Here is a 26,312-nt window from a genome sequence, read left to right as displayed (position 1 = left end):
ACAATTTATTTTTTTAACTAACCAAAGTGAATTTCACAATATTTCATCCATGACTGAGGAAATTAATAGTTGAATTAATCACTGTGAAAACTCTCCTAGTGTAGTTTGTGTGTCCCTGTATGTGTGTGTTTAAGAAAGAGAGTGTGTGTCCTCTGTGTGTGTGTGTAAGAAAGAGAGAAAGTGTCCCTGAGGCCGGTGGAGCAGACCAACCAGCAGTGGAGGGTGTTGCCGGAGCCTCTTCTGCGTGTCCGGTATAAATACTCTCCCTGCCGGCTTCAAGCTGTCTTCACGCCGGCAGCAGCTCCGTCTGAGGGGACAAACACAGGATGGCAGCACCGAAGAAAGTCTGTGTGGTCGGCTCTGGTAACTGGTGAGTGAAGAGTTTGTTGTGAAGTTTGAAGTCATCATATCTTCAGTCCTGCTCCCAGGGTTAGTTTCCTCACAAATTAAAGAGTGTTTTTATAAATGCTACCTAAAAGTTTTCTAACTTTAAAGAAATCAGGCAACTCAGGCTTCTGTCAGCAGCTGATAAATAATTCAGAGCTGATAAAGTTTGTTGTGAAAGACTGCAAACTGGTTCAGCTCTGCAGGGAGTGGGAGCTGAAGTTAATACTGGCTTTTGATGCCCAAACAATCTCACAGCAAATCTTGATCAAAGAAGCAGTTCCTGTCTCTTATTCATCAGCTGTAGCTGTGCTGAGTCAGCCTTCAGGAGCTGTTGATACTCAGTGACATTTACATTAGCCTGAGCAGAGGGAGAGGACTGACATATTTACCTTTGGTAGAAAAGCAGCAGCACAAAGTGAATGGAACTGTGCTACAAGCTAGCCTTTGGCATTCAAGGCTATATTCAAGAAAAACTACAAAAAATGTCAACCTTGGTGAAGAATTAGCATGTATAGCATAGGATTATCACTACTCCTAAAGCAGTTCTTTGAAACACAAGTAGCATATTATGCTACTGCAGACTGTGAGAACTTCATTCAAGTGTTTCTGAATCAGTTATTTGCTATTTACTTTACCATTTAAGCTAAATTGCTAAATGTTAAGCTACTTGATTGAATAAAGAGAGCTCTGAGTTGCATCAAAGTGCCATAAGATATCAGGAGAGGAACAAAAACTGTAATATGTCATATGTACAAGACTAAAATGTGTCATGTACTCTTCTAAACTTTAAAAGCCACTTCTCATACCCTGCTTTCTGACTTTGGAGGAGGCTTTCTTCAAATGAGACGCCACTTTTGCTCCGTCTTCTTCTCTGTTATCACCTGAGGTGTGATTCTTGGCTGCAAAAGCAAGGTCAGCCATGTGGCTCTGAATTTCTTCACCACAACTCAGACTAAACAAAGCCAAAGAGTCACAGGTTGTTCTGACATCTGATCGTTCTGTCATGGAAACACTGAGATTAGTGACAAAAGAAATATGTATGTTTTTTAAATAAATGTTGACTGTGTGTTTCTGATATCGCAAGAAGTAGCAATAACTCAATGTTGTAATTTGGAATGGTTTCCGAATTAGTTACTTTTATACCCATAGAATTCTGTCAAAAGTAGCAGGTACCGATTCACATAAAGTTAAAAGTTACCATGTTTAGGTACCTAAATGCATCCTTGTGACTGTGAGGGAGTGGAAGAGTGGTTGATTTTCCATGCTGGACATGAACGCAGCATTGAAAGCTCATACATCGCAGAATAAATACGATACATTGAAGAAAAATCATATTTTATTGTTAAACAAATTGATATTTTTTTCCACATAAACACAAAAAAGTACCGAAAACTGGTACCACTGAGTGTCGGTACAACAGACTGTTTATAGAGTGGACAGTGTGGCTCAGCCATTTACCATTGTATGGTTTTGAAACCAAAATACCCCCGTCACAGGTGCAGCCATTGTAGCAGTTGTGCAGCCAGAGTCTGTGCAGTAGAGACTGTAAGGGATTCTGGGAGAATCTGAGTGGAGCCGGATGAAAAAAACATTTTTTTTTTCTTTCGAGAGTCTAATCACTTCTTGACCTTACCTCCCGACATATTTTACAATCCCCGAAAAAATACATGAGAATGGCAGCTGTCAATCATCGTTGAACGTACGTAAAGCCTTGTTTTTAACCTCGTATAACTAATGAAAACGAAACTTTTCAGAAAAAAGAGGACTTGAATACAAGGCAGCCAAATGATATCTTCAAATCACCAAAACAATCAGACATGAGAAACATTTCTTCCAGGTGTATTCATTTTTTAAAGTTTGACCACAGCCCATCTGGAATGACCGGAAAGCCGTATTTTTTAACCTATGCTGCAGCCAGCCACCAGGGGGAGCAGTTTTTTGTGTAGACCTCACTTCGAGCCGAGCAAGCGGACGTCCATTTTTTTTTTACAGTCTATGGTCGGTACCGTATCATACTCATCCCTAGTTGAAATTCTCTGTTTTCAGTACAAGTCCTGCTTCAAAAATGTTACTCAAAAACAGTACCACAGATTCACCTTCAAAATTTAGAAGATGAAAATTCGCACAGACAGATTTGACCTTTGAATCTGGATTCTTGTTATTTTAATTGTCTTCAATACCTCGGAGCCAAATGTATTAAAATGCATGCTATTATGTTTGTTCATAAGGTTTTATTTACTACCTGGATCTGTTAAATTATTGTTCCTGTTAGCTGTTAACTGCAGGGAAAAAGTATTTCCCTGCAAAATGTAGAGATGTGAGAAAAACATGGCATAAAATAGAGAGTATGTGTACCTAAACAAAGTATCATCAAGTAAATGTACTCAGGAAGTCACCACCTCTGCTGCCCTGAGAGTCAAACCACATCATTATCAGCGAGAGGTGATGCAAAGAACATTTGTTATGTAACACCGCACAAAAAATGAAATGTCAGCCAGAGAAAGCTCAAAAAATCAACACGTATGCACTCTTAACTTCAAGATTAAATGAATTAGTGTGAAACCACAAACCCTGAACACATCAAGGTTGAAAAAACAAAAAAAGAGGGGGTGTATTCTTAGACGAAGTGAGTCCATCCAGCTAATTCCTTGGCTCCTCTCTGATCATTGTGCGTCCTCATGTCTCCACAGGGGCTCTGCCATTGCCAAGATCGTGGGCGCCAACGCAGCCAAGTATGAGCAGTTTGACACCACGGTGAACATGTGGGTGTTCGAAGAGACGGTGAACGGGCGCAAACTCACAGAAATCATCAACACAGACCATGAGAATGTGAAATATCTGCCCGGACACAAGCTGCCCCCCAACGTGGTGAGCACAGAATAACTCTCATTGTTATCTGACACCATCTTCTTCACTTGCTGTGCGATCAACTCTTTATCTTCCTTCTCTTCTTCAGTTGGCCGTTCCAGACTTGGCAGAGTCTGTCAAAGGAGCAGACGTCCTCATCTTTGTGGTGCCTCATCAGTTCATCATCAGAGTGTGTGACACCATTAAAGACCACATCAAGAAGGACGCTGTGGGGCTGTCTCTCATTAAGGTGACTTTTTAACATCCAAACATTGTAACAGTCATTAAAGAACAACAAAATCTCAGGAGGTGGACTAATTTCTATGAACTTTGTGGTTTGCTGACTGCTGTAGGGTGTAGACGCGGGTCCAGAGGGTCTGAAGCTGATCTCAGAGGTCATTAAAGGGAAGCTGGGCATCGCCATGACTGTACTCATGGGAGCAAACATCGCCAACGAGGTGGCTGACGAGAAGTTCTGTGAAACAACTATTGGTATGTAGTGCTATTGGATTTTTGACCATCCAATTCTCAAGATAAAATCTTTTTTTTTTGTTTAGTACATTCTTGTTATCAGCATTCAATTGCAATGCTTAGATTTATCAGATGGATAAATCTGTGTAGACAGCTGTAAATAGAGGTTTCAGCCTTGGTTTAGATGAGACTGATACAAATACTGATTTAATTTTGATATCATTAATATAATCTTACCGTACAATGAGAAGCAATAAAACCGTGTCCTCATGGATCATATCTGTCCGTACACATTAGTTTATCAGTGTCTGCTGGCTTTTTACAGCCCTCTATTTGAAACTGAGATTGTTCAGTTTAAGATTTTGGTGATTTCTGTTCCTCTGTGTTAAAAAACATAAACAAAACCAGTTGCATTTGCATTTATCTCAAGTTGATATGATACCCCATATATTTGGGGTTAAACACGGAATAATCATCCTCAGTGTCACACTGCAAAAAATGAAATCTTATCAAGTGATTTTGTCTTATTTTCAGGAGAAAATAATTAATAATTAGCAATTAATTAATATGGGACACAGTCACCTGATGAGTCCAGAAAAATGTTTTGTTTGAAGTTATTCAAAGACAAAAATTAGGTCTGAATTTCTTGTACCAAGTTAAAAAAATCTGCCAATGGGACAAGAAAAAACTTTTTTTTTTATATATATATAACTTGTTACAAGCAATTCAGACCTCATTTTTGCATCAAAACAACTTGAAAGAAGACATTTTTCTGGATTGATAAAGTGAATGTGACTCATCTCAAGTATAATAAGACAGTTTTTACTTAAAATAAGACAAAATCAATGAGAAATGAATGCACTTTTTTCATTCTTTTTTGTAAGTTAGGATGAAAAACATAGAAATTGAGAATAAAACAAAAATAAAAATGTGTAATTTGGCTGACTCTAATTTACAAGGCTCTGCTTGGCTGTGTTCCTTTATACTTATCTACACACCTCTAAAGATCTGAAAGCTTTTATGCTTTGCGTTCCCAAGAAAACGTTTGACTACTTGTTCCTCGTGTCCGGACTGAAATAGGAGAAAAAAGTGTTCAGCTTTGTTGCCCATTATGTGTGGAATGCTCTCCAGACAGATCTTAACCTGTCCAAACTCATTTCTCTGAGAGCTTTCCGTTACATTCTTTATGACAAACAAGAAACTATGGACCAGTGCATGTGTTTTTGAACTTGTGTTTCGACACACTTCCAGCGCTTTGACTGTAATTTATTTCTAACTTTAGTCTGAAATAATGTTTTAATAGTTCTTTTAATTACCGCATTGTACCTATTTATTTATTATGATGTGTGCTGCAGACCTGTTGGCCAAGTCAACCTTGTAAAAGAGATCCAGATCTCAATGAGATTTATCTGGTTAAATAAAGGTTAAATAAACAAAATAGAAATAAAATGTGATAGTAAAAGTAGAAAAAAACAACTTCATGAAACAAGTCAACACAAAAAAAGAGACTGCAAAAAAACTGAAATCTTATCAAGTGTTTTTGACTTATTTTCAGTAGAAAATGTCTTTTTAGACTTAATACGAGCCACATTCACCTGAAAAGTCCAGAAAAATGTCTTGTCTCAAGTCATTTAAAGACAAAAATTAGGTCTGAAATGCTTGAATCAAGTAAAAAAATCTGTCAATAAAACAAGCTAAAAGTTTCCTGTATTAAGACATTATTCTAGTTTCAGGCAAATGTTGCTGCTATTTTCTCTTGTTCCATTGGCAGATTTTTTTTTACTTGTTTCAAACAATTCAGAGCTCATTTTTGTCTCTAAATAACTTGAATCAAGACATTTTTCTGGACTGATAAGTTGAATATGGCTCATATCAAGTATAAAAAGACAATTTTAACTTAAAATAAGATAAAACACTTGATAAGATTTCAGTTTTGGTCTTAAAGTTGATTTTATTTATGTCCCCCTTTTAGTTTGTCCATATTTGTGTTTTTTTCTTTTTCTTTTAACATCCTTTTCTGGGTCATTAACATTAAGTATTCATCTCTATCTATATATCCTAATGTTAATTCTTTTTAAAATATATTTTTCACATAATACATAAAAATAAAATTCATAAAAACGGTGAAAGTATTTAATTTCATTAATAGTTGCCCTTCATTTTCATTAAAATTATCATTTTTTTTGCTTGTATTTGGAATGAAATCCCCTGTATTTAACACAAAAAGCATACTATAGCATACTTTTTACTATGAAAATAAACTGGTCTGTGCATCCATAACTGTTCCTTTAATGGATGTGTTTAGTGCTGTGTAATAGGAACAGTTAATGATTTTTTTGTTGTTGTTTATCTGCTCAGGATGCAAAGACAAAGCTTACGGGCCCATGCTGAAGGAGCTGATGCAGACCACCAACTTCCGTGTGACTGTAGTGGAGGAGTCTGATGTTGTGGAGATCTGTGGGGCACTAAAGGTTCGCTTTTCTTCTCGTAACAAATTTACTAATAAATTGTCATTTATTATGCATAATATGTAATTTCCTCTAATTTAATTTAATTTAATTTGATATGATAAAATGTCTGTTTGCCACGGGCAGTTTGGTGAAATCTGTGTCGTCATCGTCCTCTGTGTTGTTCCTGCAGAACATCGTAGCGGTGGGAGCAGGTTTCTGCGACGGTCTGGGATTTGGAGACAACACTAAAGCAGCCGTGATCCGTCTCGGACTGATGGAGATGATCGCCTTCGCCAAAGTCTTCTGCACAGACTGTCCCGTCTCCCCGGCCACTTTTCTGGAGAGCTGCGGCATCGCTGACCTCATCACAACCTGCTACGGAGGACGCAACCGCAAGATTGGGGAAGCTTTTGCCAAAACAGGAAAAGTAAGAGAAAAGGATGTGATCTCACCCTTTATTCCCCTTTGTTTCTCCTTTTTTTAAAATGGAAACTGTGACACTGACAAATCTAATGTCTCTGTTTTCAGACCATCGAGCAGCTGGAGAATGAACTGCTGAACGGACAGAAGCTTCAAGGTCCAGCCACTGCGTCTGAGGTCCACGTTATCTTAAAACAGAAAGGCATGGTGGAGAAGTAAGTTTGGCTCTGAGAGGATTTTCAACTGTGTGGCTTTTTCTTTGTGTCTACAATCTGCTATTTTTCCATTTATAGTATTTTTGCATTGACTTCATTTTTCATTATCAGAGCTTGAAGATTCATTCGAACATATAGACACAGCTATGTGTTCATCTAACCCTCCCAGCAATTAAGTAATTATATTTACAGACCCTTTCCAAAAAATTAGAATATCATGGAAAATTTTTACTACTATAGATTATAGATTCAGGGCCTACAATTTAAACAATTGCATGTACTTGTTTATTTTTACATAATTTGGGCTTTCAGCTCATAAAACCCACAGAAACAGGAATTCAAAAAATTAGAATACTGTGAAGAAATGTAGACATGACGACTAGCCAGAAGACCATTATTGATACCCTCCATAGGATGGGTAAGCCACAGAAGTTTATAGCTAAGGACGTGGGCTGTTCACAGAGTGCTGTGTCCAAGCATATCAATGGAAAGTCTAGAGGAAGGGCAGAATGTGGCAGGACAAGATGCACCAGCCAAAGAGATGACCGTGGGCTTCAGCGGAGTCACAGCTTCAAAAACCACCACATGGGCTCTTTGGGTCAAGCCTTTTCTAAACCTGAGCCAACACAGGAAGCGTCAACTGGGCCAAGGAGAAGAAGGACTGGACTGTTGGCCAGTGGTCCAAGGTCTTCTTTTCTGATGAAAGTAAAGTGTGCCTTTCATTTGGGGATCAAGGTCCAACGGTTTGGGGGAAGACGGGTGAGGAACAGAACCCAAGCTGCTTGAGGTCATGATTTGGGCTGCAATGCCCGGTGCAAGTGTTGGTAAACTCTGCTTTCTTAAATCCAAGGTCACCGCAGCAGTCTACCAGAGAGTTTAAGAGCAGTGGTTTTCAAAGTGGGGGCTGTGGCCCCCTGGGGGGCTGCCAGGGAGCACAAGGGGGGCCTCAGAAATTTGAAGGAAAGTGAAAAAAATAGAATCTACTTATTTATTTATTTTTCATTTACATTTAGGTTTTCTTTTTTTATTTGTAACCATCTGTCCTGATCATAAGAAACATAAAGTGTTAGGATAGCTACCAAATTAGGTACTTTTTAGGTACTGACCAAATTCTGTCAAAAGTACCAGGTACCGATTCACGTAGAATCAAAAGGTACCATGTTTAGGTACCTAATTTAATAATAATTAAATTATTTTCCATGCTTAACATGAACACAGAATTACAAGGTTATTTTCTAAGGAATAAATATGTTAAATTGAGAAAAAAAACTTTACTATTAAACAAATTTATATTTTTTTACCACACAAACACAAAAAAGTATGGAAAATTGGTACAGTTGAATACAGCTATAAATTGCCAGGTACCGGGCATCGGCATCGTATCGTTTCAAATGTGATAGGTACCATCCCTGATAAAGTGCTGGGTTGACATGTTTCCAATTGTACCTATCCGCACCTGCTCTGACAGTTGCGACTTCGGCATAACGTTGTGACGATCTGTGTAGACCTGGTTTGCGCTTTTTATGAAGCTATCCAAAAAACTGAACTTTGAGGCTGACAGTGCCCTGAAATGCCTCCTCCTTTTTGCTACAACCTACTTGTGTGAGTCTGGCTTTTTTTTGTTACTAATTTCCTGATTTAAACAACTGTAATAACTATCAAAAAGTGAAAAAGGTTAGAAAATACAGTCTTAAAGTTATCATTTCTAACATATTTTGAAGCATAGTCTGTTGGTTCTCAAAGGGGGTCCCCTGCTAGAAGTAAACACTGTTGGGGGGGCCTTGGTGTCGTAAAGTTTGGGTACCTCTTTTCAGAGGACTTCTTGATTCCTTCTGCTGAGAATTTGTATGGAGATGCAGATTTCATCTTCCGGCAGGACCTGGCCCCTGCCGATACCGCCAGAAGCACCAAAACCATGTTTGATACCGGGGCCATCACAGTGCTTGACTGGCCGGTCAACTCGCTGGAACTAAACCCCATTAAGAATCTATGGGGTAGTATCAGGAGGAAAATGAGGGGCACCAGACCCCAAAACAAAGAAGAGCTGACAGCAAGCATCAAGGAAGTCTGGGCTTCTATAACTCCCAGGCAATGCCACGGTGCATTGAGGCAGTGATTAAGGCAAAGGGGTCCCCAACCGAGTATTGAAGATTGACATATCCCTTTGATAGTACCATATTTTGATTGATTTGATGTGATCCTAAGAAAGTAAATGGTGATTTCCTCACAGTATTCTAATTTTTTGAATTCCTGTTTTCGTGGCTTTTATAAGCTGGAAGCCCAAATTACATAAAAATAAATAAATAAATACTTGAAATCATTTAAATTGTAGGCCCTGAACCTACAATCTATGAAAGTTTAAGTTTTTGGGGTATGTACGTCTAACTACTGGTCACATAATGTTCTTCATTCCGTTCAATCTGTTCTCCTTTTGTCTCCAGGTTTCCTCTTTTCACTGCCGTGTACGAGATTTGCTTCAATGGCCACCCAGTCACAGAGTTCATCCAGTGTTTGCAGAACCACCCAGAGCACATGTAAAAGACTGAGAACAGGAGCGACGAATGAGCTGATTTTTACACTACTGCAGACTGAAGGCGATATGACGGGGGAAGGTTAGGTGAAGGATGTCTGATCTTGTCTCTTTTCACGTTTGAACCTCGAACAGAAACTGAAGCTGCTTTCGCTGACAAAAACAACTCTTGTTTTTATAGATAAGACTTTAAAATGTTATTTAAAACCCTCAAGTCTTAAATTTGAATGACTCTGCCTCACACAAAACACAAACCAACCTGAATGTTACGAAATGTTACATATTTCCTGATAAAAGAAAGTGCCTTAACTTGCCTTTTCAAGAATGTTTCCCAGTGTTAAACAAACGACTGAGCAGGTACGAATCTTACAGTTTTTCTCCTCTGGAGTCTTCTTAAGATGCTGCCAAAACTTAAAATGATTTATTTTGGAATAAATTATTGACTTGTTGACTGTGTGTTCATATTCAATGCTTCTTCTTCACTCACTGCCTGCAGGAAACACTCTCACACTCTCTTCAGCCTCCCTGTAACCTGACCTAAGCTCTACCAGGCTGCCACTCTAAACTCTTCACCTTTACCATTTTCTACCGTCGACTTCAACCTTTCTTTAGGGGGACATCCCACCTCGGGACTAGCTGTGTTATACAATATAGATTATTCACGGTGCCGTCTTTAATTTACAATATATCCCCTCACAAATCTTTGGAGATGCACTCTCTTCCTCGATTTTGTTGCAAAATGCAAAAAGCCAATGTGTATTCATTAATAACCATCTGTCATGTCACCATATGCCAATGCATCCCATCAGCACTCAGTTACTCTAATCACTGTGGGGTAAATTCCAGCTGGACCAGACAGCAGCCTATTTCCTCTGGCCACGAAAATGTTATACATATTCATCGCACTGCCAGTTTTCTGGAAGATGAAAGTGAAAATGTCCTTTGCTTATATGCACTTTCATCCAACAAAAGTGTTATTTTCTCTCAGCTGTGTTGTTAAGTTATGTCAAATACCCTGAAGTTACATCATTCACCACTTGTTTAAACTCCCTCTCTGAAATCCTTTGCATAGTTATTGAGTCAACTGCCCTATGAGATTTCTAATAATAACGCGCTCCAAGGGGCAAATGTCCATCTAAAATTAGATTTAGAGCAGCAGTGCAGCTGCCTTATCCCTGTGTAACAACATGAGTCTGGATTGAGGGATGCGGTGTTTCCAAATACTTGGGACTCCATTGTGTTGCCTTTGAAGAAGAGGTGTCATATTCAGACATTTTGCACGTTAAAGATTGCAGATTTTAAATGAATTATTACAGGCGTGCATGAAGACTTTCAGCTGAGTGTAATGTGTATCTATTATTCCAAAAAATATGTTTTAATGTAAAGGTCAGTATGTAACACAATATTCCATGATGACTTGTAGTTGTAGTGCACTGATTGACCGCTTGGGTGTGCCATCACATCAATCACGATCCCCACACTGCACTTAGATTTATCTACCTAAGAGGACACTTGTTGAGCTAACCTGTCTGTAGTAAATGTCCATGCTTTATTAGCACATAATACCTCAAATTAAAAAAAAAAGAAGAAGAAAAAGAAAAATCTGTTGTGCACTTACAAAAACACACAAGGTTGGATGCCGGGCATGCATATACAGCGCCCATCCTCTCTACGAGAGAGAGCAGGGACCCGCCTCACTTCCTCAATTCCAGTCCACATCTTGGGGCGGCAGCCAAGATGTGTCAAAGTCACCGGCAGCAGCCTCTTAACACAGGATGCAGGACCATACACTTTCAAAATAAAGAGTGAAACGGCTGTACGAAAAGAAAGGGAACGCTAATTTATGCCAGTAAAAGGGAACGTTCAAATAAAAGAATAGTTATAATAATAATAGAAAATTATCAAGTCGTAAAAAAAGAGAATATTTTATCAATGATATAGTCTCTCATAATAATGACTTGGTATCATCTCATTATTATTACTTATCCAATTCTAATTTATTTATTTTTTTTTAAATTTCCCCAATTAATCTGTTGTATGAAAAGACAGCCCCTCCCCATTCACCCGGCCTCCCTTTTTTTTCTTTTTAAATTTTTATTTAAAAAAAAAAATAAAAAAATTATAGTTAGAGTCTAAAAATGTAGTTGCATGACACGTGTCGTTTAATATAAGCGTTTCACCTTTAGGCTTTAAGGTAAAGCTCTAGTAAGGAACTTTTAGGATGGTGACGATTCAATTCAACACCTTATGTGGACACAATTGCAGGCTTTTTTGAGATTATCTTTACTCTTTCATGAATTAAAAAAAAACGCTTTATGTAGCAAAAATTTCTTTATCTTGTTTGCTTGTCTATTATAAAATTCAGTCTTTTGAAAACGCTTGTTTTATTTGATTCCTATGGGTCCCGGTTTTAATGAAACACTTGTAAAAAAAAAAAACAAAATTGACAAACCAAAGGATCTTCATTTTCTTCTTTTTCGTCTTTTTATCTATTTTGTGCTGCTTGACAAAAAAAATATACGTCGACCGTTAGGAATTTTATTTTGAAAATTGATACCGGAAGTCGTAACCGTGCCTCATATTCGCTTTACTCTGCCGAAGTAAAGTTAAGTGTAGTAAGCCATCATCCTACAAGTGGCCCTGGGGCAGCAGAGGAGCTCAGAAGTCTCACTTTTCTTTTCTTTTAGGATAAGAAACTAACTTCGTGTTCCCGTCCGGGGACAGGAGCACCGTGAAACATGGCTGCCCTTTCAGCCTGGTTCTGGAACGAAAGGTTTTGGCTGCCACACAATGTAACCTGGGCGGATCTGGCGGACCCAGCTCCCGGGGTGGAGTACCCCAAAGCTGGACACTTGTTTAACGCTTTACCGTTGGCTGTGGGGATTTTTATGATCAGGATACTTTTCGAAAGGTGAGTATTTGATTCTTATGTGTTTGGTGTTTTTTAGGGACATGTAGGAACTTTCCAGAAACTACTTAACGGTCGTTTTTTTTTCTTAAGCATAATGATGGGTTTACTCACAATTGGAGGATTCACATTTTAAAAATGCTTAAAGATATGTTTACACAGGGGTTCCAAAATTTTAATATTGTTCCTTATTTTTGTTAATTGACCTTTAAAGTGATGTAAAAAATACGCTATTTTTTATTTTCATACTTGTCTTTTTTATTTATTATTTGCAATGACACGTGCTGTCTGATTTCCCTATTAAGTGTCATCTCCCGAATCCTATGTCAAGTGAACGCATCACCGTTACAACTACACCTTTATCAATTTTACCGGGAAAATCCATCTCTCACAAACTTCCCTTTACTGTTTGGATAACTTTAAACTTGTTTGTACTACTAATCACTGACCTATCCACTTATTGTGTCCTTAACCCGAGAGCCAGCTGCCTCTGTGACACCGACACATACTGTATAACTGAAGAGTGCAAAAGTGAAGCTGTGCATTTGTCCAGGCTGGGAAACTGGGCAAGCAATAATGTGATCACATGGTTTACGTTCTCCTTCTCCGTCTTGGATGACATCCAGCTGTAAGGCTTGCTATACACCCAGCCAGAGTTGTCCTGAGGGCATTTCACTTTGTCAAACTACAACAAAGGTTCCTGTTAGTTTTTTGACAGCTGTTGTTGTGCTCAGATGTGTGAGTTATCTGACTTGACCCTTTTCCCAAAATAGAGATAAGCTACTACTTCAAGGCTGATAAGGGAGGAAAGGATGGATTTACATGTCAATCAATATTTGGTCATGCATGGCATGCAATTGTAGGTGTGTGTGGTTAGGTCTGGTCAGATGGGTTGAGAGTCTCCCTAGACCCCAGTTGAAAAAAGAAAGTTGTCTCAATACAACTTACATCTGAAGCACATGACAACAGACACAAAAATTGATTCATGTATGAGGGAGAAAAGGGAATTATCAAAAAGAAATCAGCAAATCCTGATTCTTTGAAAAGGTCTGATTACCTCCTTTTGTAAAAACCAGTGTAATTACTTTTTACAAAGTAGAATATGTTAATAATAAAAAATGTGTCTTTTTCTGCAAAATTAAAGCTTGTTTTTGTGTCCCAAATTACTTGATAAAAAGTCTCACTCATCTCAATAAGTATTTGTTTTATGGATGTTTTCCCCTTCCCATAACTCTCACGAGTTTCCGGATAGTAATCTCAACACACCTGTTGTGAAACATTTTTTTTGCAGTTTAGTGTTAACATAGAAGACTGTTGAATCAAATCCACCATCAGATAAAAATCATTTCATGAATTGCGATAATGAAAGCATTGACAGGATTAAAGAGGGTTGATTAATGTATTCAATAAACACCCGATGGTGTTGATACGCTGGTTTCCTCATGACATTTTGAGGTCAGGAGGAGAGCAGCAGCAGGTAGAGGTGTGGCAGAAGTGTGGTGTTGATCTTAATCGTGTTATGACGCAAAGAAGAAAATGTTAGGTATGAGTTAGTTTTACAGTGTATGCATGGGTTTCTTCTGCTTTAGTGTAAAGAAGTACCATAAAATGATCACATAATGGGTGTTGTTATTGATTTACATTGGCGTTTACATTGTTAGCTAACAGAATGGTTATAAAACGTTATTTGGTCAAGGTTCACATAGATTGCTGCAGGGATAAGTCTAGTGCCACTTATCTTAAAGTCTGCATGATCATTTGTGAGCAGGATGTAGTAAGATGCATGAATTGAAATCAAGATTTTTCACATTTTGGTCTGTGACATAAAATGTTTTCAAACTAAGAAGGAAGTTGAACTTGCCTTTAAGAGGTGATTGCTTCATAGTGCCGTGATGAGTGTACAGAGGTTGTCTGGGACACAAAATGTCATTGTGTTGAACTCTGGCAGGTTGTCACTTCTGTGGAGGAAAAGTTGTGTGACTGTGTTGCAGTTTGACAACAAGGAAGACTGGCTTTTTACTTCTGGATTATGTGTTTCAGGGTTTCCTCCAGGATTTTTTGAAACTTATCGGGGAGGCCCTCAGCCCTCCCCCCCAAGTTTGCTCTTCAAAATTAACACTAGAGTACACATTTCCGAATATTATTTTCAGTATTATTTGTTCAAAAGAATCATTGAAATACAACAAAGGTGTTAAAAAAAACTATTTTAATAATTTATATGGATAAAATAATTCATTTTATGTGTGTCCGAGAAATCAGCATCAACCGTTTTACCCATCAAAAAAACCCTGTAAATCAGCAATGGTTTGCTCCAAAGTCACATGACTTAAAGTCACATCCTTTTTGGTGGGTGCAGCTAGCACAAGAGCCAAAAAATGGAGAAAATGTCAACCGTGTTACCTATCACAAATTTTAATAGTGTAGAGACAGGTTTGTTCTGTCAACTGTGTTATCCTGTCAACCTTGTTACATGTGATTTTTGGACCATAATTTTTTTAAGTTTTGTCTAAACTGTGATATAAATGATAAGGGATATTTCTGCTGAGCGTAGTCTGACATAGAAATGTTAAATTATTTTAAATTCAGAATAATATAGATTTATGTCGAAAAATAGTCACAACTTTTGTCCATAACACGGCTGACAAAATGATGCTCCAAAATATTTTTTGTTACTTAAATATTTAAAAATTCATTAGTGCTTAAGCTTGCCAACTAACGAATTAAGTACATTCCAGGTAGGGATGGGTATTGAATTAGGTACTTTTATAAGTACCAACCAAATTCTGTCAAAAGCACCAAGTATCGATTCACGTAAAATCAAAAGGTACTATGTTTGGGTACCTAAATGCATCCTTGTGACTGTGAGGGAGTGGAGGAGTAGATGATTTTTCCATGCTGGATATAAACACTGCATTGTAAGGTTCAATATTGAAGAATGAATATGTTAAATAGAAAAAAAAAACATACTTTATTATTAAACAAATTGTTATTTTTTACCACATAAACACAAAGAAGAACCGAAAATTGATACCGTTGAGTACCGGTACTGATTGCCAGGTACTTGGCATCGATACTGTATCATTTCAAAAGTAAAAGGTACCCATCCCTAATTTCAGGTGCATCATTTGAAAACCAATATAATTTGAAACAAAAAAGCACATATTTTTTTCCACTTTTTTGTATACCTGAAATGTTCCCCTAGTTATAGAATCATTTCTAATAAAGCTGAGCGAATTTAAAGAAGATAAATGGTGATAATTTGTAATTATGCACACTTTGGCCACCCCTACTTATGTCACTGCCCTTATTGTTACACCCCATTCTGAAAGTCTGGACACGCCCCTGCACAGAGACACATGGTAGCATTGGTAACAGTGGTATGAAAGCTGACAGGCTTTCAGGTGTGTTCAACAAAAGCTGGAGGAAAACTCCTCTGTTGATTTTTAAAAAATGAAGAGAAAGAGACAAACTGCAACTTCTGTGCCAGAGCAATGTAGCCCCCTGAGCATCGCTAACTTTGAGGTTTACTAACACAAAGATGTGTTCCTTTTTGCATCCTTGAAACTATGAATCTTAAGCTGTTATTATTATCATTAGGATTAAATGGGAACATAGCATTAGGTTGGTTTCGTAGCTCAAGAAGTCGCATAAATTGAAAAAAGGTGAGATTGAATTCTCCTTTCAAACCGAGTCGTTAGCCAGTGACTGCTTGATGTCACTCTGGCATGATTTCCCGACTTGACACCAGCCCCGGCCTCAGCGTCACGGTTGCTCTGTTTAATTCAGACAAGATCAAGTGGCTGTAAATAAGGAGCGATCAGGTACTGCAGCTGTCTCTTTGAGGTGTCTGATAAGACGCACACAGCTCTGTGTCTGCCTGTCTCAGGTGCCAGAGTCGACCGTCTGTCCCTCTGTGGTGTGAGGCCGTCTTCGGGGACAGACTGCTTCACAGCGATGTTATCAGAGAGCGTTTCCTCTGTCACTGCCGACACTCTGACTGGCCCGCCGCCTCATTCATTCATTTATCAGAAGAGGAGCAGTGCACCGCAGCTTGAGTTCCTGCTTGTTTTCTCTGTGGGACACACGCACAAGCTCTGCTGTTTGTTCACACACAGCGTACTAAACACACATTGTGATCTCCCACCTGCTGCAGGAGGATGAGAGCGACACACTCATATGCACGCGTTGGTGAAGTTCAGTGTGGTAGGGTGGCGGTGACGCTGATGCACGCTGTCAGTGTGAAGGTTTGATTCATGGCCTGGTTTTACTCGTGCTTTCTCTCTCTTTACTTCCTCTTATTGACTCTGCAGAGAGGGTGAGAAAATAATGGATCTCACTTCACTATTGTTCAAACAGTAACTCTATTATGAGTTCATTATTTAATTTTTTTGTCAGTATGTTGACCTGATGAAGTCAGAATACTTTGTCACACTCATGCATTTCCTGTTATTAGCATTGACAAAAGCTATGTAAGGTGTACGTTAAGTTGCTTGATTCAAACTCCTTTGTCAGTGCAGTTAAGGTATCATAATTCAAGTTATTTGGGGGATTTTTTGACTTTTTTATACAAAAATAAAAGAGGAAATGTGGATGGAGAAAAAGGGAAGACATGAATGACATTGAATTAGCAACCACAGGTCTAAAGACTGCAGCCTATATGTGGGCGTACTTTAACCACTGAGCCAACCAGGGCCCTCATCCTGTTAGTTCTTTGACATATTGCAAGCTAAAAGGGATATTCTGCAAACTCTAGATCAGGGGTCTGCAACTTTTACTTAATGAGCCATTTTGCCTTAGCTTACTTAGATTAAAGTTATTCAGAAGCCACAAAATCGGCTTTATCTTCACAACAAAGACAAAAAGTGTATGAAATTCTAAACAAAGTGAAAATCAAATGAATAATGATCCAAACCAGGAGTTCTTTGTTTATTAAATGGTGCATGTGCTGTCTTAGTTTTATTATTTTTAATAAATTTGCAAATAATTAAAAAAATGTAAAATGTGTCATGTGATACATGTCATAAATTTGCATAATTTAGGAAATTTTAAATAAAAAATCCAAAATACAATTGTAAAACGTGCAAAAATTCCAAAAGTTTTGAATTTCAAAAATTTACCAAAATGCACAGAAAAAAGTAAAAATAAAAAAAAGGTTATTTAAAAAATTTGCTAACTTTAAAAAAGTAAAATTTTAAAAAGTGGCAAAAACTTAAAAAAAAAATGGAATTTAAGTAATTTGAAAAAATATGTAGAAATCTAAAAATTATTTTTTTCTCAAATTTAGGGACAATTTATTTTTTCAAAATATTAAAATGTATTTATTTTTTATAAAGAATAAATGTCACTGTCTTTAATCATCAATACCCTCTGCAAGAAAATAAAAATTCTTTAATTTAACAATATTTTGTTAAATCTTCAAGGAGCCACTGCAAAGGAGTCACAGAGCCGCATGAGGCTCCAGAGCCGCAGGTTGCAGACCCTTGCTCTAGATCAAACCATTATAACCCTCCTGTTAGAGATGGTGGCCTGTGAGGACAAGAAGCTTCTGTGATGCATTCACAACTTTGATTTTCCACTCACCAAGTTTTGCTATCAAAAATATTGATCAATACAAGATCATCTGTGCACAATAACTACCACTTCTTTCCTAGTTATCTTCAAACTAGTGCTGTCAGGTGATTAGAAAAATAATTTAATTAATCACAGGATTTGTAATTAATTAATCGAATTACTTACATTTTAATCTCATATCTGCTTAAGGTCCCCATATAAAGAATTTGGATTCTAGGACATAACAAAATTATGGTGCATGACTAATCAAATGAAAACATGAAGAAGAGAAGATTTGTAAATCCACATTTTTTTCAACTGGCCACTGATAAAATGTGTGTGTTCGCTGCCATTTGATTGCAACCATTTACTGCACCTATTGATGTAAATTGTTTTTTAGTGGGGGAAGGCAAGGTGTGACGGAGCTTGTCAATCAGAATCATGCTCGTATACTACTGTGGGTGAGAGCGGTGTGCTCTTTGGACGAGAGCTCAGCTTGGATATGAGGAGAAGATGTGAGATGACAGAGACATAGCGAGACGCTGCAAGTCAGAAAAGTTCAGGCAGCTCACGCTCCAACTGAGGATGTGTCGCGGTTGTTCGGAGAGAAAGAGTAGCGCCATCATGAAAAAAAAGTGAATCGAGATTATTGAGAGGATTAAAGGATGAAGCACCCGAATAAAAGAGGAGAGTCCACTCTTTTTAGGTAGTTTTGATGTTTACATAGTCATAGAAAACAAAATTATTTGGGTCTTGAAAGATTGTTCAAGATGCTCTGAAAATGGCTGGATGACTGAGTTAGTCACATTAAATTTTTTTTTAACACATTAATTTTCTTAACGCATTCATTTGCGGTGTAGTTAATTAATCTAATTAACACACTTAAGTGACTTACAGCACTTAAGAGCATATTAACAGCCTGGTTCAAAAACAGCTTGGGTCTGAAACACTTACTTCACTATCAGAACTGAGTCATTATTTTTGTTTTATTTTTATTATTTAACCTTTATTTAAACAGGTTGGTCCCAGTGAGGTTAAAAACCTATTTTTCAGGAGAGAGACCTGGTCAAAACAGGCAGCAGCAAAAACACAAAGTTACAGACAGGAAGCTCAAAAAGAGACAAAGCACAGTCAATAAAACACAAGATAATGGATTAGTGTGGCTGGGTCTGCATATTGGCTTCATTTCACAGTATCAGAAACAGATGGGTGATGTCGACGAGACTACATTCATGTTTTATACAGTCTATGTTTCAAACAGACACTCACTAAATGTAAAAACATGGAGGAATGCTGCTGTTTTGTCTCTTTTGAGTTTTATATTGAGGTGGTTTTTCTATTTACTCACTTTACCTTTGAATATGAAAACCAATTGCTCTCACATCTGTTCAGCTAAGTGTTCCTAAATAGACAGGAAGGAGTGGACTGATACATTAACAATCATTGTTGTCTTTTGATGGTTGAATTTGACTCTTCCGACCAAACCCCAGCCCATGGATGTACCATTATAGAGCAACTGTTTTAATAATTAATGAGTGAATAAGTGTCCGGATAAAATGCAAAACCACCAACTATGATACAGCTTTTAGTAGTGAGGGTTTTTATTTTTGTTTCCATCAAGTTTTATGAGTGCATCTTTGGTCTGGGCTGATAAAACCCAGCAATTTTTTTTAAATTCAAAAAAAGCATCTGTACTTGTAAACCTAAGGGTGTCGTCACACTTCTTGAAGTTTCTTGAACTTCACTCCAACAGCCTCTGTTGTTCACACGCATTTCAAAACCACAACTTTCAGTTTGAGGCTCAAATCGAAAGTAGAGAAAGTATAGCACTTCTTCAGTTTTCACATTTTCTTTTTTTAATCCTCTTTCAGTATTTGTGTCACTTCAAGTTTGCCATTGACTGTTCCGGACAGCGTGTGACTGTTTCTTTGTGCTTTTTATTAGTATTTATTCAACCACTTGATACTGCCAAGGGGATATTTAGTCTTATAAATCCTATGATAGCAACAGGTGTGGTGGAGACATGGTGGTAATACCCAACACTTCTGCCACATCCCAACGTTTTGATTTTCTGCATTAAGAGCCGCCTTTTACCTCTCATGCAGGACTCCTCCTCTACCTTCTTCCTCTTTCTTCCTCTTCGTGGCCGGCTCCTCCTCTTCTGAACCAGTTCTTTCTTGTCTGATCCTAATCGTGGTTTTGCTGCTGGCACTGCCGCTGTAGATGGGAGCAGTCAGGTTGTAGGAGTGTTGGAGGCTCGGCCTTCCTAAGCTGTGTCATGTGTTACTGTTTTTTTTTTTTTTTCTTGTCTGTGTGTATCAGATTATGAGAGGCCAGACTTGCTTTGTAATCTGTGATAGCCGTTTTGGCTGTTTCCTCTAAAAACACTCAGGTATTCACTCTGACAGAGCAGGAGGTGAGAGGTGACTCTAAAAAAATGGATGTAGGCAGGATGATTTTTTTGATTATTTACTACAAAAAAGTCACAATCACAGGTTTTAAATACTCACTCTTATGGTTTTTGATGTCAGGGAGTGGTTGAAATTAAGTTGTGGAACTTGAATGTTTTGGTTTGTGAGGAAAAAACCTCAAGCTAATGCCACAAAGCTAACACTTAGCATTTAGCATCCATAACTTTAATCGTAGCAACTGATTCATATGCTGCAACTCCTGGCTTTGCTGATGTAGCTGCACTTATACATGTATGCAGATGTTGGTGTTGTTTGATAAAAAGGCTGAGTCATTGTTGCTTGATAAGATCCAGGATTGCTTTACAGCTAAAGTACACTGAATCTGTCCCTGCTTCGTTACAGATCTGATAGGTGTCATTTCTCGTCAATGCATCAACTCACACTGGTTCCATTCTGTTGAGTTCCATCCACATCAGCTCCAGCACTGAAAACACATGAAACACCTGATGTCTGTCTAAATAAAACAAACTGTGTTGACACCAGATCATATTTAGCTGTACTACAACAACAAACCAACATAACGAGTGAGGCCGAGCCAGGAGTCAGCAGGTTTGAGGTTCTACCGCCCAACATGATCGAGGAGAGGCTCAGCATTGACTTAGGAAGTTCATACATGCAGTCAAAATGCAACAAAGCAATGATGGAGCAGACTTGGATGTGATGTGTTCCCAGAGTTAACGCCTATTTTCTACATCTTCTCAATCTACACAGTGATTGTTTTCCTGTAAATCAGTTAACACCTACTTTGTCTTGCATGCCAGGCCTGTAGTTGGCACTATAACTGTCTTGTCCAGAAGCAGCTTTTAGTAGATCTCCACCGAAGTAGAGTTGAGCCGATCATCTGATGTATTGGTGATTGCTAAGTGCAGAAGTGGAGAAACAGATGCACATTTTGTTGAAAGACAGTCAGCAAATTCAGCAGATTGAGCAGCGCAAGCACAACATGGTAGTCTGCGACGATCGTAACAACGGTACTGTTGGACTGTTGTATGCGCGTTTCAAGTGAGAACGCTGGCTTACCGTTTACATGGCAATGGTAGCGGCAGCGTTTCAGAAAATATCCACTCTGGAGGCCGTTTTCAAGAGTTGGTGTTTTGGGTTGGCTAAGGCCATGTCCATACGTAGCCGGGTATCTTGGAAACTGCGTATATTTTCATATATTTACGCTTTTCATCCACACGAAACCGCAGAGAAGTGAAGATTTTGGAAAACTCAGGTTTCATGGCCAAAGATGTCAAGATTTACGAGTTCTGAGTGGGAGCGCCCAGCTGGAACGCCCCCCAAGGTTGGAATTTCTGACTTGGAAGTTGAAACACCCACACCACGCCCGAGTTCCCAGTAAGAAATTCAAGTTTAGGAGTAAACAGTTATTAAGCTCCTGTTAGATTCTTTTTACCTTATTTCTTACTAGTGTCTGTTGCAGTAAATCAGCTATAAACATAGTATTATTCGATGTTTATATACAGAGATACTGCTGTGATGGCAAGTTTTTCTGACTCTGCAATTGGAACGCTTAGAGATTCTCACTCCCCGACTTCCCAGTTCCGAGTACAAATGGAACGCAGCAAGAGTTTTCAGTTCTCAGGTCTGGACCACCGCATATGGATATATTCCTAAACGCACATTTTTCTGTTCAGTTTGGCGTCAACCACACGAACACAGCAATTTCACCCACATAGACATAGATTTTTTAAAACGGATAAAAAAGTGAAGAAATAAAAGAATATGGAGCTGGTGTTGACGCAATGACATCAAGGGCCTAGCAACAAGTCACTGTAGAAACGGTCGCCAACAACAAGAACGATGGTCGCCAACCGCGCTGTTTCTGTGTTATTTGTACTTTTGCCCTCATTACAGCTCTACAGATGAATGTAATGTTGTTGATGTTCATGAAGTAACAAGTCATACTCATCGTCCATCCACACGAACGACTCAATTTTTTTTTTCTCCATCTCCTTACTCTGTTGACTGCGTCTTCTTCCTGTTTTTCACTGTGCATGCTCATAACATTCTTCTTCTATGGTTTTCGTATTTTGCTAACCTGCCACTTATCGCCCAGGCATGGTATTGCAGGCTTCAGAGGTGATCGTTTTTTAGTTTTGCCTCCTCGTATGGACAGAGACATTTCTGTGATGTGGACAGAGATTATTTTTTAAAAGAGGACAAAGATATCTGGTCAAAAAAAATCCATATACGTGTGGTTCAGGCCTTAGACGTCACAGTCGAATGACGGGAGCTCATTTTGATTGGCTGGCACTGGTTATACATCTGGAAAGCTTGGGTTTGGCATGCCTTGAGTGTTTCATCCTCAAACAGTTGTCGTGTAAGTGACACCTAAAATCTCAATGCTTTTATTGCTCAGAATCTCATTTTTCTGTAAATTCTTCAATTATTTGCAGAAACCATGAAATCTTATGTAGACAAAACAATCTCCACTGAACTGCATTGCTTCAATTGTCTTACTTTCTTCTTCTGTTTGATCTCACTTCATATTGTCAAGTTCTTGTGACGACTGGTGAAATTGTTGTTTGGCTTCTTTCTGTGTTTGCCCTCCAGATGTTTGAGTTGAAACTGATGTTGAAGCTCTTTTGCTGTTGCGTTCTTAGACTATACTCATATGTATGCTGTCTTTTTAATCCTTTTGTAGACTTTTAAAGAAGCTACATAAACACATTGATAATTTGGTGAATCTTAAAAAAAACTTCACTGTAACTTTATTTCCTCTTCATGGCAGGCCAGCGCTCTAAATCTGCATCAAGTGAATCATAGATATCCAGTTAGACAAGCTTTGCTGAACATCTACTTCGCAAAAACACACAATCATAAACTTTTATTTTTCCTTAAACTTCTGTGAATCTCTAGTCAGACCATGGTTTAAAAGCCAGTCTGATTTTCTGGACTCTGAGCCAGATTTAAACATCCTCTTTCTCCTGTTTACTTCACACATTTCTGGCATTGTCTCTCCCCGAAGTTCCCTCCAGGAACTGTCACTTCTCGTCCAAAACATGCTATAACCTCGCCAGTCAAGTGAAGGCCACAATTACGTAAAGTAGCGTGCTATGAATAGAGCGTAAGGTCTGCTGTAGTTTTAGCCTGTCCCTGTGGTAACAGACTGTGTGTGTATGTGTGTGTGTTTTAGTTTTCAGGTTCTGAGAAGGATCAGGGATGTTTGACGTTTCACATAAATAGATTAGTTTGTGTCTCCTGTTTTTCCCCCCTCTCCTGTTCACAAAATTAGCTCTGCAGGCTCAGGCGTGCACGGGCTGCTTAAGTCGATTTCTGCTCCTGTTTGTCATGCATGTGACAAATCTGTGCCCATGAGGGAGCCCAGAACACATCAGCCCACACATGTGGAAGTCAGACAGGTAAAAAGGCAGATGTTGTTGGGTTAAGTAAATAAGAATCATGTGACTCTCACACTTTGAGGCAATCACTTCATGTTCCCTCTACTTCTTCAGTGAACTGAAAAAGAAATTAACACAGTCTTGAGTAACTTTGATAACATTGTGCAACCTGAAAGTGATCCATCCAGTCTTTCTCCCCTGCGAAACATTTCTTGGCCCTGTTATTCATCACTGTCTGGACATGTATGTGACATGTAAAGGGCATCTTCGTCTTCTCCCCCTGGTTGCTGAACCAACTAAATCATTATCCATTATTTAAAAAACCATTTCAAGAACCTGTTTCTGTCATACAACTCTCTGGAGCGAGGGTTGTCGAACACAGCCTCTTTGATCCACATACCTGTCATTACTCCGAGCTAAATGTCACTTCAGGACAGGGAGAACAAAGAGCTAGAGACCTGAGTTAAACAGGGAGACGATAAAAAACAAGGAGGGGAAGAGGTCCGTCCACGTAAAGGGGTTCAATAGTCTCAGCTGTTTGTGGTGAGTGTCAGATTCCTCGACTCTCCTTCTCCTCTGTTTAGACAATTAAAGTTTCATCATTTGGAGGATTTCACTCTGGTTCAGGGATGTTGGGCAAACATTCAGAGAACCTGATGAGATCGGGCTGTGAGTGCCACACCTCTGGCCCCTATGAGACTATTTAAATGAATAAGCAAAGCTGCCCTGCCTGGTTGAGACTTAAATGAGTGTTCAGCGACTTTTATCTGCTTCCCCGACTGCTTCTGCATCAAAGGACTCTTGATGTTTATAAAAAGAGTCAAAAGACCAGAATGTGAGCACTACGACTGGGGCTTGACTCTCCAAAATCACATCTCTGTCATCTTTTACTTCATGAATCAAGTGGCAGACGGAGGTTTTCAAAATTTACCAGATAAGGCTACCTCCTGAGTCACTTTCCTCAAAGAACGTTTCTTTTTAATCCCTGTTCTCGTAAATGAACAGGTACAGTCAAAGTCTTTGGGGAAGCCACGGATTGATACAATCAATTTGTCCCATATTTTCATGGTAAATGAAAAGTCATACCTCACCTAGGGTCTAAATGCTGTTTGGCCATCGTAAAAATAAGTAGCTAAAGATCACTAGGGGTGCACGGATCACAATTTTCTGGCCGATCACCAAGCCTGACCTGTGGATACCAATTTTTATTTCTTGTTTGTGACAACTGACAGCATATACCTTCAATGTTCCAATCTTATGTTATTGAAAATCATTGAACAAAACCTTCAAAACAACAAAATCTTTATGTTTAAACTAAAACAACCAATAAAGTGTCCCGAGTTTTAGGTCTCAGAGCAAAAAGCAACAATGGCTGTCAGTCGGACCTTCCCAGAGGTATAAACAGTTTCATATATACGGATGGGTTAACCGATTGATCGGTGCATGTCTTAAGATTACAATTTTGAACTCTTCTCAGCAAAGCTTGGTTTGTGCCTGACGCATCTTTGAGATCCGCACGGCTACGTGTGGACAGTTGACGTTATATTAGCAGCCTTGCCCTCTTGCGCAGTCCTTTACAAATGGAAAATTTCTGCGTTGCGCACAAGCGACGATGCCAAAGTGCTAAAATCTGCTGTTTCTTGAGTGTCCGCTTGAGGCTGGCTCCAAAAGTACCTGTAGTCACATACACACCAAGCCAAAAAAAGCTGTTTTTAAAGCAGAAATTACCAGATTTACAGCCTGGTTCAAAAAACGTTTCCTGTCTGAATCGCTAATTTCACTATGGGCACACACTGTACAGGGGTTAATTTTTTTCTAACTTGGCAATCAGAGGCACAGCTCAGCTCATGTGACTGACAGGCAGCCTATGGCTGTACTCAAAGCTCCCACCACTTCCAATATGGCCACGATGGCTGATCTGCTTCAAATCCGTTTCAGAAACAAGACAGGTGACGTCAGGGAGACTACGTCCATTAATCATACAGTCTATGGTTGCGCACCTCTGTAACTTTTTAAATTCTGTGCAGACAGGTAGACGAAATGGAGCTCTGAGTGTCACAGCAAACAGAGATCACCATGATACCAGTGTGATGAACAATTCCTGGTGTGTAATTGCAGCCAAACTCGGTAGAAATGAGAAACTGGCAGAATAAATGTTGAAAACAGTGTAAGAAACTTCTTCTACTCAAGTTCGGGACTGTGGTAGACGTGTATTTCCGATACACTGCCCCCTGCAGTTTGGGAACAGACACTGCGTAGAGTGTTAAAAAGTACAAAAACCACACAAGTTCCTCATGCTGATCCTGCCCATTTCCATGTGTCACATCAACACAGTTTAAGGCAAGTAAGGTGTTGAACATGTTATTTGAATGTCCTCATGCAAACAAATGCTGTCATCCCCATGCTGCTATTCATATGCTGCAGTTTGTACATGTAGCATGCAGATTTTGCATAATTTGGGGGGCTAAATTTGCACCATTTGCATCATATAACAGGAACTCCTGTATTTTGGCCATGAAAATGTATTTGCATTTGGTGTAAACACAATGGGGGTAGTACAGATCAGCATTTTTTTCCTCTGTTCATGATCCAAATTTTCAGTGTTGAATACAGATGTACAAGCGCTAGCATAAAGCTATCTCTAGTGTTTGTTTTCACATATGTTAACCATATGTCCCTGGATGCTGCAGATGTTATTGTTGTGATACGTCTGGCTGTG

General features: G+C 38.8%; 2 protein-coding genes across 3 annotated transcripts in view; both read left to right on the top strand.

Annotated features, from left to right (window-relative positions):
• The first annotated feature begins 284 nt into the window (after nt 1-284).
• LOC141791362 (glycerol-3-phosphate dehydrogenase [NAD(+)], cytoplasmic-like) lies at nt 285-9,768 on the top strand. The gene is made up of 8 exons (XM_074671760.1): nt 285-370; nt 3,078-3,255; nt 3,344-3,484; nt 3,588-3,726; nt 6,064-6,176; nt 6,346-6,582; nt 6,684-6,790; nt 9,232-9,768. The coding sequence occupies exons 1-8, from the start codon at nt 327-329 to the stop codon at nt 9,326-9,328; spliced, it is 1,056 nt and encodes a 351-aa protein (XP_074527861.1). The 5' UTR covers nt 285-326; the 3' UTR covers nt 9,329-9,768.
• A 2,138-nt stretch (nt 9,769-11,906) lies between these two features.
• The window catches only part of cers5 (ceramide synthase 5), a 45,213-nt gene continuing 30,807 nt past the window's right edge, over nt 11,907-26,312 (top strand). For both annotated transcript variants that reach the window (XR_012599120.1, XM_074679763.1), the window contains exon 1: nt 11,907-12,231. Coding sequence is in view for 1 of the 2 variants with exons in the window: in XM_074679763.1 (XP_074535864.1) it covers nt 12,059-12,231 (173 nt within the window). In the remaining variant the exon portion in view is untranslated. The remainder of the gene's footprint in view (nt 12,232-26,312) is intronic.

This window comes from Halichoeres trimaculatus, unplaced genomic scaffold, assembly GCF_033239565.1.
Source record: "Halichoeres trimaculatus isolate MK-OKI-2021-1 unplaced genomic scaffold, fHalTri1.1 fHalTri1_scaffold_1, whole genome shotgun sequence".
In the NCBI taxonomy this organism is placed as follows: Eukaryota; Metazoa; Chordata; class Actinopteri; order Labriformes; family Labridae; genus Halichoeres; species Halichoeres trimaculatus.
This window is presented reverse-complemented; position numbering and strand designations above follow the sequence as displayed.

Excerpts from the sequence above, each read along its gene's own strand:
- LOC141791362 (XM_074671760.1), top strand. The coding sequence starts at position 327 with ATGGCAGCACCGAAGAAAGTCTGTGTGGTCGGCTCTGGTAACTG. Across the intron at positions 6,177-6,345 it reads AGATCTGTGGGGCACTAAAG|AACATCGTAGCGGTGGGAGC; the intron begins GTTCGCTTTTCT and ends TTGTTCCTGCAG. Across the intron at positions 6,791-9,231 it reads CAGAAAGGCATGGTGGAGAA|GTTTCCTCTTTTCACTGCCG; the intron begins GTAAGTTTGGCT and ends TTTTGTCTCCAG.